General features: G+C 38.7%; 2 protein-coding genes across 2 annotated transcripts in view; both read right to left on the bottom strand.

The window, feature by feature from the left end:
• Positions 1-6,312: 6,312 nt before the first annotated feature.
• Positions 6,313-9,582, bottom strand: LOC107573425 (reticulon-4 receptor-like). The gene is made up of 2 exons (XM_016259863.1): positions 9,405-9,582; positions 6,313-8,407 (listed from the first exon to the last, which is right to left on the bottom strand). Exons 1-2 carry the CDS (start codon positions 9,580-9,582, stop codon positions 6,990-6,992), a joined length of 1,596 nt encoding a protein of 531 aa, XP_016115349.1. The 3' UTR covers positions 6,313-6,989.
• A 1,229-nt stretch (positions 9,583-10,811) lies between these two features.
• The window catches only part of LOC107573424 (reticulon-4 receptor-like), a 104,431-nt gene continuing 97,661 nt past the window's right edge, over positions 10,812-17,581 (bottom strand). Inside the window, exon 2 of the mRNA XM_016259862.1 lies at positions 10,812-11,989. Within this exon, the coding sequence (XP_016115348.1) occupies positions 10,812-11,989 (1,178 nt within the window). The remainder of the gene's footprint in view (positions 11,990-17,581) is intronic.

Here is a 17,581-nt window from a genome sequence, read left to right as displayed (position 1 = left end):
AGTGGGAGAACTTGCACAATTGGTGGCTGACTAAATACTTGTTTTGCCCCACTGTATATATATATATATAGAGAGAGAGAGAGAGATGGAAAAAATGTAAATGAAAATTAGAAATGTCATATTGGCAACTGAGATAAAATAATTTAAAGTTAAAATACTAAAATGACTTGAACTGAAATAAAAATAAAGCTAAAATAAAGCTAAATAGGAATATAAAAAACTGACAAAAATACTAAATCTCAAAATAAAATGAAAGGCTCTAAAGGCTATAATCAAGGCTCATTCAGAATATGAATAAATGCTAGAAAAATAATAGTATATAAAGATGTAATGTAAATTATACAAAACTTACACTAATTGTAAATGAATCAATGCATTTTATTCTATATAGAAATAATTTAGTTTGTCGAAGTAATAAAATTACTAAAACTGAAATAAAGATAAAGCTAAAAATAAAGAAAATTACTGAGAGTTGAACTAAAATAAAATGAAAACTGAAAATATAATAAATGCTATGTGTCACATAGGCTTAAGTTTTTTTTTTTTGTACTACATTGGTTTCTTGGTAAGTAAACCGGGTTATGTAATACGGTTGACCTTTTAAACCTCAGGGCCTGTATTTACAAAACATCTTAAAGGGATAGTTCACCCAAAAATGAAAATTCTGTCATTATTTACTCACCCTCATGCCGTTCCAAACATATATGAGTTGCTTTCAAATCTTGATACTTAAGATATTTTGAAGATTGCTGGTAATCAAACAGTTGGTGGATGCCATTGACTTCCATAGTAGGGAAAAAAAATACTATGGAAATCAATGGCAACCACCAACTGTTTGATTACCAGCAATCTTCAAAATATCTTCTTTTGTGTTCAACATAAGAAAGCAACTCATACAGGTTTGGAACTACTTGAGGGTGAGTAAATGATGACAGAATTTTCATTTTTGGGTGAACTATCCCTTTAAGGCTAAAAGCAGCTCACTAAGTCACTAAGACCAAATCTGAACTATCCTAAAATGGCTGTTGCCAGCAATCTACCTCAGAATATAAACATTTGACGATAATGAGCTTTTAAAAAGGTATCGGCTTTGGGTTGGAGGTTATCCCAACTCCAAATGTTTGATTATCCTTAATATATAGCTGTTCTCGCATCCAGCTTGGTTTTCTTTTATGTTTGCATGTCTTACTATCAGCCATGATTATTCTACTCCGCTAATTAAAAGGCTGTTTATATGCATATTACCAAAATTGTATTAGTCACAGAAAAAACTAATTCCACATGAAGTGGCAAAATCACGCAGTCCGTGACGGACACATCGTTAACGGCTGGTCTATGTGGTAATATTGGGCCATCCATATGCTCCCCTAACATTCATCGACCTCAAAAATGGCTTATCATCTGAAAAAATGTATGTAGTAGCAACTTTACATTGCAGCTCAATCTAATGTTAGCCTAGAAAAAGTGCGCAGTTCACATGTTTGTGCGGAGTGTGGAAGCTGAACAGTAGCGCGATTGGGCTACTGCATGACAGATGGAGGCGCCGCTGCGATCATTTGCTCTTAAAATACTTCGTCATTTTTGGTCATACAGACAAGAGTAATCCATCTTTTGTATCTGTAAAGACTCTACGTTTATTCGTGTGTTATTCTGAACTCAGAATAACAATGAAACGTTGCACTTTTGTAAAATAATGAAGGCAAACAGGATGCACTTTCTGCCGTCTCGGACTCTGTGAACTTGAGCGGGTCACTTCAAAACTCCGTGAATGCTTGCCTTATTACAGACATGAAAAATATATCTATAGAGAGTGAAACTTTTAAATGAAAAAAATTCAAATAGAAAACAAATATTCTCAGATTGTCATCTGTATGAAACATGCATGCAGGCACATACTGCAGAGATGACGAGTCAGTGTCGCCGACTTCATCTCTTAAACCGAAAACAGAAAGCACTAGTTTAACAATAAATTATTAAAACGTTAATGCAGTGTACTTGCTGTTTTTCCCTAACACATTCATAATTATTATAATTGCCGGTGCACTGTGGCAAGCCCTTTTTGTGTGCGCTTGAGTGCTTATTAGGCTATGTAATGTAGTCTGGGAAGTCGTGGCCTAATGGTTAGAGAGATGAACTCGTAACCCAAAGGTTGCAGGTTCGAGTCTCGTATCGGCAGGGGTTGTTGGGGGGGGGGAATGTACAGTGCTCTCTCCCCCCTTCAATACCATGACTGAGGGGCCCTTGAGCAAGGCACCGAACCCCCAACTGCTCCCCGGATGCAGGCACATACTGCAGAGATGACGAGTCAGTGTCGCCGACTTCATCTCTTAAACCGAAAACAGAAAGCACTAGTTTAACAATAAATTATTAAAACGTTAATGCAGTGTACTTGCTGTTTTTCCCTAACACATTCATAATTATTATAATTGCCGGTGCACTGTGGCAAGCCCTTTTTGTGTGCGCTTGAGTGCTTATTAGGCTATGTAATGTAGTCTGGGAAGTCGTGGCCTAATGGTTAGAGAGATGAACTCGTAACCCAAAGGTTGCAGGTTCGAGTCTCGTATCGGCAGGGATTGTTGGGGGGAGTGAATGTACAGTGCTCTCTCCCACCTTCAATACCATGACTGAGGTGCCCTTGAGCAAGGCACCGAACCCCCAACTACTCCCCGGGCGCTGCAGGAAAAAAAATGGCTGCCCACTTCTCCGGGTGTGTGTTCACTGCTGTGTGTGTGCACTTTGGATGGGTTAAATGCAGAGCACTAATTCAGAGTATGAGACACCATACTTGGCCACATGTCACGTCACTTGTTTCACTTTCATTAAAGGCTCACTATTATGATTTGTATGGTTTATTAATAAAAGTGCGACTAATAGTCGACTAATGCTTAAAATGAACAACTACTAGTCGACCAGAAAAATCTTTAGTCGAGGGCATGGCAGCTCTAATGCATATTGACTAATTGTTTATGAGAAGCATACATATAACAGGCTGACAATTAGCTGAATATATAGCCTACTTGTTTAATTAGTGACACTTAGATCTTTTAGGCATTTTAAGATCTTTATTTGAATGTGGCAATTGACATTTTTATTTTAAAACCTTTATTTGAATATGGCATCATAATATTGTGCTCTACAATATTCCTATAAATAAATCTCTAACAGAGATCATCAGCCAATCACTGTGTGCATAGTCAGTAAGTATGCTGACGTCATCCATAGCAACAAGGTCAACCCCGCCCTTACTCTTAGCTTAAAGGGTTAATTCACCCAAAAAGGAGTTATATAAAAAATTGTCCTGGCTATTCCAAGCTCCACCATACTTGGCCACATGTCACGTCACTTGTTTCACTTTCATTAAAGGCTCACTATTATGATTTGTATGGTTTATTAATAAAAGTGCGACTAATAGTCGACTAATGCTTAAAATGAACAACTACTAGTCGACCAGAAAAATCTTTAGTCGAGGGCATGGCAGCTCTAATGCATATTGACTAATTGTTTATGAGAAGCATACATATAACAGGCTGACAATTAGCTGAATATATAGCCTACTTGTTTAATTAGTGACACTTAGATCTTTTAGGCATTTTAAGATCTTTATTTGAATGTGGCAATTGACATTTTTATTTTAAAACCTTTATTTGAATATGGCATCATAATATTGTGCTCTACAATATTCCTATAAATAAATCTCTAACAGAGATCATCAGCCAATCACTGTGTGCATAGTCAGTAAGTATGCTGACGTCATCCATAGCAACAAGGTCAACCCCGCCCTTACTCTTAGCTTAAAGGGTTAATTCACCCAAAAAGGAGTTATATAAAAAATTGTCCTGGCTATTCCAAGCTCTATCATTGCAGTCAGCGGGTGTTGCAGTGCTTCAGTCCCAAAGAAGTTAAATAAAAAGCGCCCATCCATTAAAAAAAGTGTCTCACACGGCTCCGGGGGGTGAACAAAGGCCTCCTGTAGCAAATCGATGCGTTTTTGTAAGAAAAATATCCATATTCAAAACGTAATCATCACTTTAATCTAGCTTGCGCCAACAGTTGTACACGGAAGCAGTTCCGGGCGGATGACGTATGAGGTGATTAAAGTGATTATTACGTTTTGAATATGGATATTTTTATTACAAAAAATAATCGATTCACTACAGGGGGCCTTTTTCACCCCCCGGAGCCGTGTGAGACACTTTTTTTTTTATGGATGGGCTTTTTATTTCACTTTCCTGCTGACTGCAATGATAGAGCTTGGAATAGCCAGGACAATTTTTTATATAACTCCAACTGGATTCGTCTGAAAGAAGAAAGTCATATACACCTAGGATGCCTCTGGGGTGAGTAAAACACAGCCTAATTTTCATTTTTGGGTGAACTAACTGTTTAAAACTCCTGTCTATTCCTTAGTAAAAGTTTGTCTCAGCAGCTTTGTGAATAGGTTGTAAGAGAAAACTCTTAGCTAAACTTTTACTGCTATTTAGGAGAACTCTTAGTGGTAAGATAAAATGTTTTGTAAATACGGGCCCAGGTGTTTGTTCTCATAATTACACGCCATCTACATTGCAAGTGTGTAGCACAGCAATCCAAGAACACTCTCATTATAACCAACAAAGCTTGTTCATCATTGCACGCTTATTGTGCGTGCTATAGACGGCTTCCCTGATTATAATGTGCGTGTTCTAGTTTTATCGTGTCACTAGCAGTGTAGACGGGGAGCTGACAGGACTGTGTTTAGTATAACATAAGACTGCTGGCTAAACCTCTCCCTACTGAAATGTGCTTCGCTCTCTTATGCCAGACTCCTGCAGTGCACGAGTAGTTGAAGGCAGTGGACGAGGACTTGAGTGCAGGCCAGATTTGACAAAGCAATGGGTCATCATCCGCAAACAATCCCAGCATGGGCCACCATCTGTTTATGGGAGAGGACAGAACATGGATTCCTACAGTTTGATAGTCTACACTACAGATTAGAGGTTGTTCAATCATATCACATTTCCAGTCTAAATTGGGAATAAATAGTGCAATGATTCTATTTTAGTTGAATAAATATGTAAGACTGTTGTGATATCCTGTTAAGGAGGCCACTATAACAAATGTTTTATTTTCGCAGGTTTTATAATGATAAAGTACCAACAATCTAAGCTATATATATATATATATATAATCAAGTAATCGTTCTCTGGTGTACATTTCCGTTGTGTTAGAGTAATTATGGAATATGAGAACATGGGGTTCCTATGGTGTTGAAGTTGAGAAAACACTGTAGCATCCTTTAAATGTCAATATTTTAGGCCTGAATTTAAAATGTAAAATGTCTGAGTGGATGCATTGTGTATATCATTTGGCCACATTAACAACCATTTTGACATTATTTTTTAAATTAGCATTTAAATTTAAAATGCTAAAGAAGAAAATAAAATTTCCTCCTTTATACTAATTATTTATAATGTATAATTATAAAATATTTTTTCTTTAAAGACAAATTAGAATGAGATTCTCTATTTACTCCTAATTAGTTCCTCTTTTGTAAGTCACTTTGAATAAAAGTGTGTGCTAAATACATAAATGTAAATGTAAAATGTGAATGTAAGTTTGCATAAATAAATATAAAGTTGTAGGAGAAAGTTAAAATTGAACAGTGATAAAAATAAAAAATCTCTAGTTATGATGTCTTATAAATTTAGAACTTTTAATAGAACATTAATGAACTGCATTGTTTTTTTTCTAATTACATAAAATTCTGATTGACAAGTGGTTAATCTTTCAAATGTGTAGTGGTGTCATTGCAATAATATAGTTCTTTCAATAATTGCATTGTAAGTGGCAATTGTCAATGTCAAACATAGCCTATGTAGCTTTTACTGCTACTGACATGCATTTTATCGTAACTGTTAATCACCGTTTCCTTACACCACACACAAATGCTTCTCAAACATCATAATATTTTTTTAAAGTCCCCTATGGTAAATGCCAAGTGGAAGAAACCTGTACTACGAGGAGTAGTCTCGAATTCAGTCAGTGTCACATTCATTAATTTGGTTATGAAAGATGTCTGGTGATTTTGGCAAGCTGCAAGTTGTGAATTTCTGAGCTTCACACATGGATGAATCATTACTGATTGTGTTAAAGTTCATTAATGAACAGAAATGTGTGCCTTTGAGGTTTCAATCCTAATGGAATATACATATTTTTTTTATTTGTTTTAAAAAGATTGAAATATACCTATAATATTACATGTAATATAGTCTATGCTATGTTCTTCAGTCACATGAGAAGCCAACTGTAAAAAAATGAGATATTTTATTTGTCATATATTTATGCATGTACACCAGCAAAATAAAATGCATATCTATAATTCCATCGCAATTTCGGTGAACAAATAGACAGCATTCCTTCCCAAGATGCCACCTGCAGTGTGTGTCATGACGGAACATAACAGAACATAGCACGTATTTGGGAAGAGTTAAACGTTTGTCTTTACTGAAATACTTAGAAACATAAAAAACAGCAAAGAACAAATGTATCACTTTTAAAAGAAAAAAAATGTATTGGGGGAGAAAAAAACGTCACTTCCCTTCAGTTTCTTCTCGGCAACATTCCTGGGTGCTTTCGGCACACTGGTGTACTTTAGTCATGGTTTAAGGTTTTTTTTTTCTCTCTTATTTAGTGGTTCATCTACAATAGTCACTTTCTGATCAATGTTTTTTGGAAGTGATGTGGGAATAGGGAACTCTCCGCAGTGTTGCTTAAACACAGCACATTAAAAGTACATAGAACAAACATTTGGGCACCGAGTTTTATATACATTAGATCTCATGTATTCTGTAAAGGCATCCATTTATTTTCATTCGTCTTTAGCATTACAACTTATTCTCAACCATGCGGGGCAACATCGTAACCCCCTATTCATCGTCTTTTGCCTGTCCACGTAGGCTACTGCAGGTATTTTGTGTCATTGTCAAGAGCAAACTGATGGACGAGAGTATGAACTAGGACAAAGCCAGAGACAACCAGAACAAGGGGAGAAAGAGAACAGCCAATACTTGAACGGTGGATCCATGAGCCTTTAGACAATACTGGTCTGATTTGGGCTTTTTGGAGCACTTTTTTTTCTTTCTGTTTGGTGCTGTAGAAGGTTCCAGATTGTCCAGCAGATCTGGGTTGATTTTGTCCAAGGTCTGGTCGAGGTTGTTGGACATGGTTCCCAAAGGACCATCATTGAGACTCTGCTTATTATAAGTGTCGTTTTTCGTTCGCTCCACCTCCCGAAACTTGGTCTTGGAGATGTTCTCCTTCTCTTTCAGGGGATTGTTGGTGATCTGTCGGCTGTTGTAGGATGATGGATCCGGGAGGGACTTACTGGAGATAATGGAGGATTTGTCGTTATCCGAAAGACAGCACCTGGGAATGCTTTCGACAAGAGGATCGTCGAGCGAGAGGAACTTTCCAGAGCGTGCCTTGGTGTTGAAGATACTGGTTTGAACCTCTGACGGGGAGTCCACGCATCCCTCCAAATCATCGCTTTTCAGTCGCTTAAGGTCCTTTCCGGTTAGAGAGGTTGGAATGTGGCACTCCAGCTCGGAGCTGGACCCTTTGAAGCGCTTGAACCAGTCCCACAGCGGCCTGGCTCGACAGTCACAAATCCATTGGTTTCCATTGAGCCTCAGGTACTGGAGGGACACCAGCGGGTTCATGGCCTCTCCTGTCAACATCGTGAGGTTGTTGAAAAAGAGAAACAAGGTGGTCAGCTTGCCAAGGTCATTGAAAGCCTGCTGTTGCACGTGTATGATGCGGTTCTGGTGCAGGAGCAAGCGGTCAAGGTTGATGAGACCTCGCAGCATGTGATCAGTCACAACCTTGATCTTGTTGTTATGTATGAATAGGTAGGTGAGGTTGGCCAGGTCCAGGAAAGTGTCGTCGTGCAGCGCCAGAAGGTTATTATCCTGCAGGTAGAGATACTGAAGCGAGAAGAGTCCTCGGAAAACTCCCACCGGGAGCTCGGACAGCCCGCACCTGTGCAGGTGAAGGGTATGCAGCTTGGTCAGACCCCGAAACGCAGTGGGACTGATGATGCGAAGGTTGCTGTTGTCACCTATGTCTAATTCTTCCAGTCTTTCCAACCCGTAAAAAGCCCCTGCCTCAATATGGCTGATGTTATTCGAGTACATCCACAAGACGGTGAGGTTATGCACTGAACTAAAGCTGGTCGATCGGACCACTGTCAGTTTGTTGCTCTGGAGGAATATTCGCTGGCTTCGGACGGGGATCTCGGTGGGAATGGAAAACAGACCCTGCTGTTGACAGGCCACGGTTGGCCTCGGCTCGCTGTAGCACACACACTTTGCTGGGCAGCCGTTCATCACTGGCACCAGGTTAAACCATAACACCAGGCAGAGGAGGTGACCACCTGTTGAGAAGAAACAAAAAGCCAAGGGGTTAGTTCAAGGTCAAGACATCAGCTACTTCATTTGGCAGGAGACATGATTTCATGTTTGCTGTTAAATCTGTTGATCTGTTGAACAATTTTACATGAGCTGGAAAAAGGGGAATGTTTAACTGTGATCATGTAATACATTTTTTTTAAATACTTCTAATCAGCAAGGATGCATTAAATTGCTCAAAAGTGACATTTACGACATTTAAAGTAATTTACGAAGTTAGACCGTTAAACTGTTTATTTGAATTAAATAAACAGTTTAACGGTCTAACTATCTATTTACCAAAATAATAGGCCTACATCAGTTTTCACAAAAACTATTAAGCAGCACAACTGTTTACAACATTGATAATAAGAAATTATTAGCATATATCTACATATATTTGATTTCTGTATTATAGATATACTGTATACATACACATTTCTGAAGGATCAAATGACAATATGACCCCTGAACACTGGAGTAACAGCTGCTGAAAATTCAGTTGTCATCACAGGAATAAATTACATTTTAAAGAAAATTTTAATAATATTTCACAATATTAATGTTTTTTTTAATAATAAATAAATGCAGCCTTGATAAGCAGAAGAGACGTCTTTCAAACACATTAAAATTTTATTCATTAAATTACTTTACCTTTAAAAAATAAAAATTTTAATCTAATATAAGCCATTTCAAATTAGTTGAAAACAGCATGCATTTAATTCAGACACTGCAACCAAATGTGCTCTTCTATACATTAAACAGCTCTAAAATGCCTGCTTGCCTGTGAGTGCACGACCTATCTGTACTTGTGCCTGCATGTATGAATGCTACCAGCAAAAATTTGTGCCGCGGGATCCATTCCCATCCATCAGCCAACGCAAGCGAGAAAAGCCAGCCAATTGAGAGGACCGATAGATGAAACATTGGAGGGAGCCTTGAACGAAATTAGCTAGTGCTAATAGCAACGATGGAGTTAATCACATTCCTGCATGGTGTAAGGGTTGACATTTAGTCTGTCCAGAGGAAGATAAGTGTGCTGTGGGTGTTCGATGCGTGGTTGGGTGAGATGGGGCCAGGGGAAGGACTCATGGGAGTATAGCGAGTGTGAACATGCTTGAAGTGGTTCTGGTGTGTTACAGATACGATGGCCTCCTCTCATCTCTGATCTGAAGCCCAGTGGTGTGTGTGTGTGTGTGTGGATGGATGTGGCACAGATGTGTATGAGGGTGGGTTTATCCACGGGAGGCACTCAGATAAGAGATGCTGGTTTTATTCATTCATTCTTGAGGCCAGCCATTATGTAGACCAGATGATAAATCACGACCATCAATGAGAATTCTATCATACATCACTGAGAGATTGATTCAGAGAAATATTCATCTCTGAACAATTTGAGCATGTCAACAGTCCTAAACATATGATTCTTCTGAAGCCTTCTGAGAATATCAACTAGAAAGATATATAGAGAGACATACAGAGATGATGAACCAATGATAGATAGATAGATAGATAGATAGATAGATAGATAGATAGATAGATAGATAGATAGATAGATAGATAGATAGATAGATAGATAGTGAGGGGGACAGAAATGCCAAATGTAATAATAATAATAATAATAATAATTGTCTATGTATATTTGTCTAATTGACAAAAAAAAATTCTTATGTCTTTTAATTGGTTAAGAAATAAAACCCGCTGGACAATAACCAATAATTTGTAATCTATAATATATTTGATATTTATATTTCCTAATGACAATTTTATGAATATGTTTGGTTTATATACTACAAAAACTTTTTCCATTTTTATCACAGAATAAAGCAGAAAATATATTTTATAGCTTCTGTAATGTAATAAATGCCATGTCAGTAAGCACTGTATCATTCATATACTTTATTACCTGGAGAAGACTTGAAAAACACACATGAACCATATATTGTCGCAATCGTTGATTGTCTTCATGTTTCATCAATTATGGTTTATGCTTGTTATTCAGCTTAGCTACAGTGATAACTGGATGCCTTTGTCCATATTAAGGATTTCCTGGCACGACAAAAGTTATTACTACTTCTCTGAGTCTGTTTTGGACTTTCAGCACGAGAGCGCTCTCCAGCTTCGAGTATGAATGAAACACACACTGCAGGATACGAATAATACGTATCCAAAATGATGGGACTATCTTGTCTCTTTTAATTTAAATCTAGATTTATTCACACTGGCCCTTGAAAACGCCTACATGAACACATTTGCCAAAATAAAGCCTGTCTGTCTGTCTTTCTTTGTTTTCATCTAGATGATGGACTGACAATAGCTCTATTTTGTGACCATTCACCAACTGTTTCATCACCCGTCACGTTTACATAATCAGACCAATGTGTGAGATTTTCACGTACACATACAGAAGGCAGAGGAGCCTGTGGATGCTCCTGCGCGGTTGGAGATGTTCTCCTTCTCTTTCAGGGGATTGTTGGTGATCTGCCGGCTGTTGTAGGATGAAGGATCCGGGAGGGACTTACTGGAGATAATGGAGGATTTGTCGTTATCCGAAAGACAGCACCTGGGAATGCTTTCGACAAGAGGATCGTCGAGCGAGAGGAACTTTCCAGAGCGTGCCTTGGTGTTGAAGATACTGGTTTGAACCTCTGACGGGGAGTCCACGCATCCCTCCAAATCATCGCTTTTCAGTCGCTTAAGGTCCTTTCCGGTTAGAGAGGTTGGAATGTGGCACTCCAGCTCGGAGCTGGACCCTTTGAAGCGCTTGAACCAGTCCCACAGCGGCCTGGCTCGACAGTCACAAATCCATTGGTTTCCATTGAGCCTCAGGTACTGGAGGGACACCAGCGGGTTCATGGCCTCTCCTGTCAACATCGTGAGGTTGTTGAAAAAGAGAAACAAGGTGGTCAGCTTGCCAAGGTCATTGAAAGCCTGCTGTTGCACGTGTATGATGCGGTTCTGGTGCAGGAGCAAGCGGTCAAGGTTGATGAGACCTCGCAGCATGTGATCAGTCACAACCTTGATCTTGTTGTTATGTATGAATAGGTAGGTGAGGTTGGCCAGGTCCAGGAAAGTGTCGTCGTGCAGCGCCAGAAGGTTATTATCCTGCAGGTAGAGATACTGAAGCGAGAAGAGTCCTCGGAAAACTCCCACCGGGAGCTCGGACAGCCCGCACCTGTGCAGGTGAAGGGTATGCAGCTTGGTCAGACCCCGAAACGCAGTGGGACTGATGATGCGAAGGTTGCTGTTGTCACCTATGTCTAATTCTTCCAGTCTTTCCAACCCGTAAAAAGCCCCTGCCTCAATATGGCTGATGTTATTCGAGTACATCCACAAGACGGTGAGGTTATGCACTGAACTAAAGCTGGTCGATCGGACCACTGTCAGTTTGTTGCTCTGGAGGAATATTCGCTGGCTTCGGACGGGGATCTCGGTGGGAATGGAAAACAGACCCTGCTGTTGACAGGCCACGGTTGGCCTCGGCTCGCTGTAGCACACACACTTTGCTGGGCAGCCGTTCATCACTGGCACCAGGTTAAACCATAACACCAGGCAGAGGAGGTGACCACCTGTTGAGAAGAAACAAAAAGCCAAGGGGTTAGTTCAAGGTCAAGACATCAGCTACTTCATTTGGCAGGAGACATGATTTCATGTTTGCTGTTAAATCTGTTGATCTGTTGAACAATTTTACATGAGCTGGAAAAAGGGGAATGTTTAACTGTGATCATGTAATACATTTTTTTAAATACTTCTAATCAGCAAGGATGCATTAAATTGCTCAAAAGTGACATTTACGACATTTAAAGTAATTTACGAAGTTAGACCGTTAAACTGTTTATTTGAATTAAATAAACAGTTTAACGGTCTAACTATCTATTTACCAAAATAATAGGCCTACATCAGTTTTCACAAAAACTATTAAGCAGCACAACTGTTTACAACATTGATAATAAGAAATTATTAGCATATATCTACATATATTTGATTTCTGTATTATAGATATACTGTATACATACACATTTCTGAAGGATCAAATGACAATATGACCCCTGAACACTGGAGTAACAGCTGCTGAAAATTCAGTTGTCATCACAGGAATAAATTACATTTTAAAGAAAATTTTAATAATATTTCACAATATTAATGTTTTTTTTAATAATAAATAAATGCAGCCTTGATAAGCAGAAGAGACGTCTTTCAAACACATTAAAATTTTATTCATTAAATTACTTTACCTTTAAAAAATAAAAATTTTAATCTAATATAAGCCATTTCAAATTAGTTGAAAACAGCATGCATTTAATTCAGACACTGCAACCAAATGTGCTCTTCTATACATTAAACAGCTCTAAAATGCCTGCTTGCCTGTGAGTGCACGACCTATCTGTACTTGTGCCTGCATGTATGAATGCTACCAGCAAAAATTTGTGCCGCGGGATCCATTCCCATCCATCAGCCAACGCAAGCGAGAAAAGCCAGCCAATTGAGAGGACCGATAGATGAAACATTGGAGGGAGCCTTGAACGAAATTAGCTAGTGCTAATAGCAACGATGGAGTTAATCACATTCCTGCATGGTGTAAGGGTTGACATTTAGTCTGTCCAGAGGAAGATAAGTGTGCTGTGGGTGTTCGATGCGTGGTTGGGTGAGATGGGGCCAGGGGAAGGACTCATGGGAGTATAGCGAGTGTGAACATGCTTGAAGTGGTTCTGGTGTGTTACAGATACGATGGCCTCCTCTCATCTCTGATCTGAAGCCCAGTGGTGTGTGTGTGTGTGTGTGGATGGATGTGGCACAGATGTGTATGAGGGTGGGTTTATCCACGGGAGGCACTCAGATAAGAGATGCTGGTTTTATTCATTCATTCTTGAGGCCAGCCATTATGTAGACCAGATGATAAATCACGACCATCAATGAGAATTCTATCATACATCACTGAGAGATTGATTCAGAGAAATATTCATCTCTGAACAATTTGAGCATGTCAACAGTCCTAAACATATGATTCTTCTGAAGCCTTCTGAGAATATCAACTAGAAAGATATATAGAGAGACATACAGAGATGATGAACCAATGATAGATAGATAGATAGATAGATAGATAGATAGATAGATAGATAGATAGATAGATAGATAGATAGATAGATAGATAGTGAGGGGGACAGAAATGCCAAATGTAATAATAATAATAATAATAATAATTGTCTATGTATATTTGTCTAATTGACAAAAAAAAATTCTTATGTCTTTTAATTGGTTAAGAAATAAAACCCGCTGGACAATAACCAATAATTTGTAATCTATAATATATTTGATATTTATATTTCCTAATGACAATTTTATGAATATGTTTGGTTTATATACTACAAACACTTTTTCCATTTTTATCACAGAATAAAGCAGAAAATATATTTTATAGCTTCTGTAATGTAATAAATGCAATGTCAGTAAGCACTGTATCATTCATATAATAGATAGATAGATAGATAGATAGATAGTGAGGGGGACAGAAATGCCAAATGTAATAATAATAATAATAATAATAATTGTCTATGTATATTTGTCTAATTGACAAAAAAAAATTCTTATGTCTTTTAATTGGTTAAGAAATAAAACCCGCTGGACAATAACCAATAATTTGTAATCTATAATATATTTGATATTTATATTTCCTAATGACAATTTTATGAATATGTTTGGTTTATATACTACAAAAACTTTTTCCATTTTTATCACAGAATAAAGCAGAAAATATATTTTATAGCTTCTGTAATGTAATAAATGCCATGTCAGTAAGCACTGTATCATTCATATACTTTATTACCTGGAGAAGACTTGAAAAACACACATGAACCATATATTGTCGCAATCGTTGATTGTCTTCATGTTTCATCAATTATGGTTTATGCTTGTTATTCAGCTTAGCTACAGTGATAACTGGATGCCTTTGTCCATATTAAGGATTTCCTGGCACGACAAAAGTTATTACTACTTCTCTGAGTCTGTTTTGGACTTTCAGCACGAGAGCGCTCTCCAGCTTCGAGTATGAATGAAACACACACTGCAGGATACGAATAATACGTATCCAAAATGATGGGACTATCTTGTCTCTTTTAATTTAAATCTAGATTTATTCACACTGGCCCTTGAAAACGCCTACATGAACACATTTGCCAAAATAAAGCCTGTCTGTCTGTCTTTCTTTGTTTTCATCTAGATGATGGACTGACAATAGCTCTATTTTGTGACCATTCACCAACTGTTTCATCACCCGTCACGTTTACATAATCAGACCAATGTGTGAGATTTTCACGTACACATACAGAAGGCAGAGGAGCCTGTGGATGCTCCTGCGCGGCTCCCTGAATTCTTCTCCGTCCCTCAGTCTTGTTAAATGGAGCTTGCTTGAGGCTTGACAGCATCCCTGTGTTACACTTTCCCTCAAATATCCTCCTTCTCCCTCTCCCGCTCCTGTCATCTTCCACCAGTGAGCTGTCAGCCTTCCTCTCTGTCTTTCTGCTTCACAGCGCTTTTCTTTCACCCTCTCCGACGATAAAAATATTCAATTTCTGCGCTTTGAAACATTAGGCTTCATGAATCTACCAGACCTCCTGTTTTATCTTCTAGTCATTAGCGGACTATCCCCACCCACACAATGCATGGTGGAGACCCGCTTTCAAAGCTCCCTTTTTTTCATCTGTAGCCGACCGTTCTAACCTTGGGGTTCCTCGGTGTCTTTCATCTGTTTAGTGCTGAGTAAAGCTACTCAAAATGTCATACACCATCCTCCAATTATTTCAGTGCATTGTCTCGTCCCCTGGACAGTCACATATCCATGTCCTTTATTGCCGGGCGCCCTTCACTGTAAAGGCCATTTGGCAGACACGGACTACATACGAGCACTCAATGTTTTTCTACCTCGTCTCCATCAGTATGCCGGTCATGCCTCTCCTTTCTCTAATCCCAGTAAGGAGCCCCGCTTTGCCTTTTTATATTTCTGTTTTTCTCCTTTTCTGTCAAGGGGATGCCAGTATCCTGTCATGCCATCGAAACAACAGCCCATTTCATAACAAGTTATTGCATTGCAGCCACAATCTATATAGTGGCATTCTCAAAATGTTTACCGACCTATTAGTTTTGCATTACCTCTGGTATTTTTCTAAACTCAAGAGAATCACTCATAATAGTGGCGGCGCTCCAGTCGACCGCTTACTCATTTTGCAGAGAAGCCAAGCTGCATTCTAAAATGACGAGCTTATTAGCAGAGCACCGTTCAACGTGCTGAGGACCACCCTCTTGCAAACCTGACAAGCCGAACTGTGTTTTCAGCTTTGCATAAAATGCACTGATTGCTGCTTGTCTCTCCACTTGTGTGAAAGCTCTCATCCTGATATAAAAGACGCCACGGGAGAGCGAAGAAACCATTGATAAATAGGGAGGCGAAATCAAGGATACTTCTCCGCTGTCTAATTGAATTACTTGTATGGAAAACAAAAGGAGACAGAATACTGAACAAGGACTTGAGATAATTGTGCACAGAGAGAGAGAGCGAGAGAGGCAGCGGGGACAAGTGGCAATCACTGACTTAACACATTTGCATATGTCTCCAGCATATGGAGAGCATGTAAACGACATTTACACCATTTTTATCTCAACCGTACAAGTGGGTTTGACAAGTAATAGCAGTCACTGTCTTGAGACCAACAGGGTGTTTTGTATGGAGCCAGATGAGCCTAAAAATAATACATTTACAAAACAAAATTCATAAATGCTCAGCACAATTTACATTTACAAAATCTGATTCGTAAATTCAAAACACAATTCATAAATACACAAGTAAAAGCATAAATATTTCCCCAAATATTTTACACAAATGCATCTTACCTAAATAAATTAAAGTTCAAGTTCTTGAATTAATTTCCATCACCCATTTATGAATGATGTTACATGTATTTAAGGATCGTTGAATCTGCATTTGCAAATCGTCACATGTGCGTGGACTGCTTTGAATTTGTGTGCTGTATTTTTGAGACATTCCTGGCAGGTTAAGATTCATAAATATCTTTTTTTGGAGGAAGTTCCGTTCAGCCAATCGCGGTGAGCTTTTAATGCACCAATCAAAACACTCTTTACTGAACAGACTCAAGATGCTCAATGCTGTGCTTGTACTGTGCATTATTCCATGATCGGGTCCTTGATGTAAAGACATTTCAATGGGTACTCTTTTTTTTAGCACCTGATTACAATTTCTACAAAATCACATGATGAATTATATTGTTCGCACAAAATACAGCTACCCGGTTAGCCTGCTGTCTTATACACCAAAGATATTTCATTTAATAACAACAATTATGTAATGTGTTCTGTTGTTGTTGTTAGTAGTAGTAGTTTCAGGTTCGCGGTAACTTTTGATCAGGCATTAAAAACAGCTATCACCACCTAAGGGAGATTTCGAACCATAGGCAATAGACGCGTTGGATTTGAAGTGGCCCTGCACAGACCGATCGATTCCAAAAAAGTTGGGACACTGTACAAATTGTGAATAAAAACAGAATGCAATGATGTGGAAGTTTCAAATTTCAATATTTTATTCAGAATACAACATAGATGACATATCAGATGTTTAAACTTAGAAAATGTATCATTTTAATGGAAAAATAAGTTGATTTTAAATTTCATGGCATCAACACATCTCAAAAAAGTTGGGACAAGGCCATGTATACCACTGTGTGGCATCCCCTCTTCTTTTTATAACAGTCTGCAAACGTCTGGGGACTGAGGAGACAAGTTGCTCAAGTTTAGGAATGGGAATGTTGTCCCATTCTTGTCTAATACAGGCTTCTAGTTGCTCAACTGTCTTAGGTCTTCTTTGTCGCATCTTCCTCTTTATGATGCGCCAAATGTTTTCTATGGGTGAAAGATCTGGACTGCAGGCTGGCCATTTCAGTACCCGGACACTTCTTCTACGCAGCCATGATGTTGTAATTGATGCAGTATGTGGTCTGGCATTGTCATGTTGGAAAATGCAAGGTCTTCCCTGAAAGAGACGACGTCTGGATGGGAGCATATGTTGTTCTAGAACTTGGATATACCTTTCAGCATTGATGGTGCCTTTCCAGATGTGTAAGCTGCCCATGCCACACGCACTCATGCAACCCCAT

Source organism: Sinocyclocheilus grahami, unplaced genomic scaffold, assembly GCF_001515645.1.
Source record: "Sinocyclocheilus grahami isolate Dianchi unplaced genomic scaffold, SAMN03320097.WGS_v1.1 scaffold1938.1, whole genome shotgun sequence".
Classification (NCBI taxonomy): Eukaryota; Metazoa; Chordata; class Actinopteri; order Cypriniformes; family Cyprinidae; genus Sinocyclocheilus; species Sinocyclocheilus grahami.
This window is presented reverse-complemented; position numbering and strand designations above follow the sequence as displayed.

Coding starts and splice junctions, on each gene's coding strand:
- LOC107573425 (XM_016259863.1), bottom strand. CDS start 9,582: ATGAGAGGAGGCCATCGTATCTGTAACACACCAGAACCACTTCAAGCA. Junction 8,408..9,404: donor CCCTTACACCATGCAGGAAT/GTGATTAACTCC, acceptor TCTTCTCAACAG/GTGGTCACCTCCTCTGCCTG.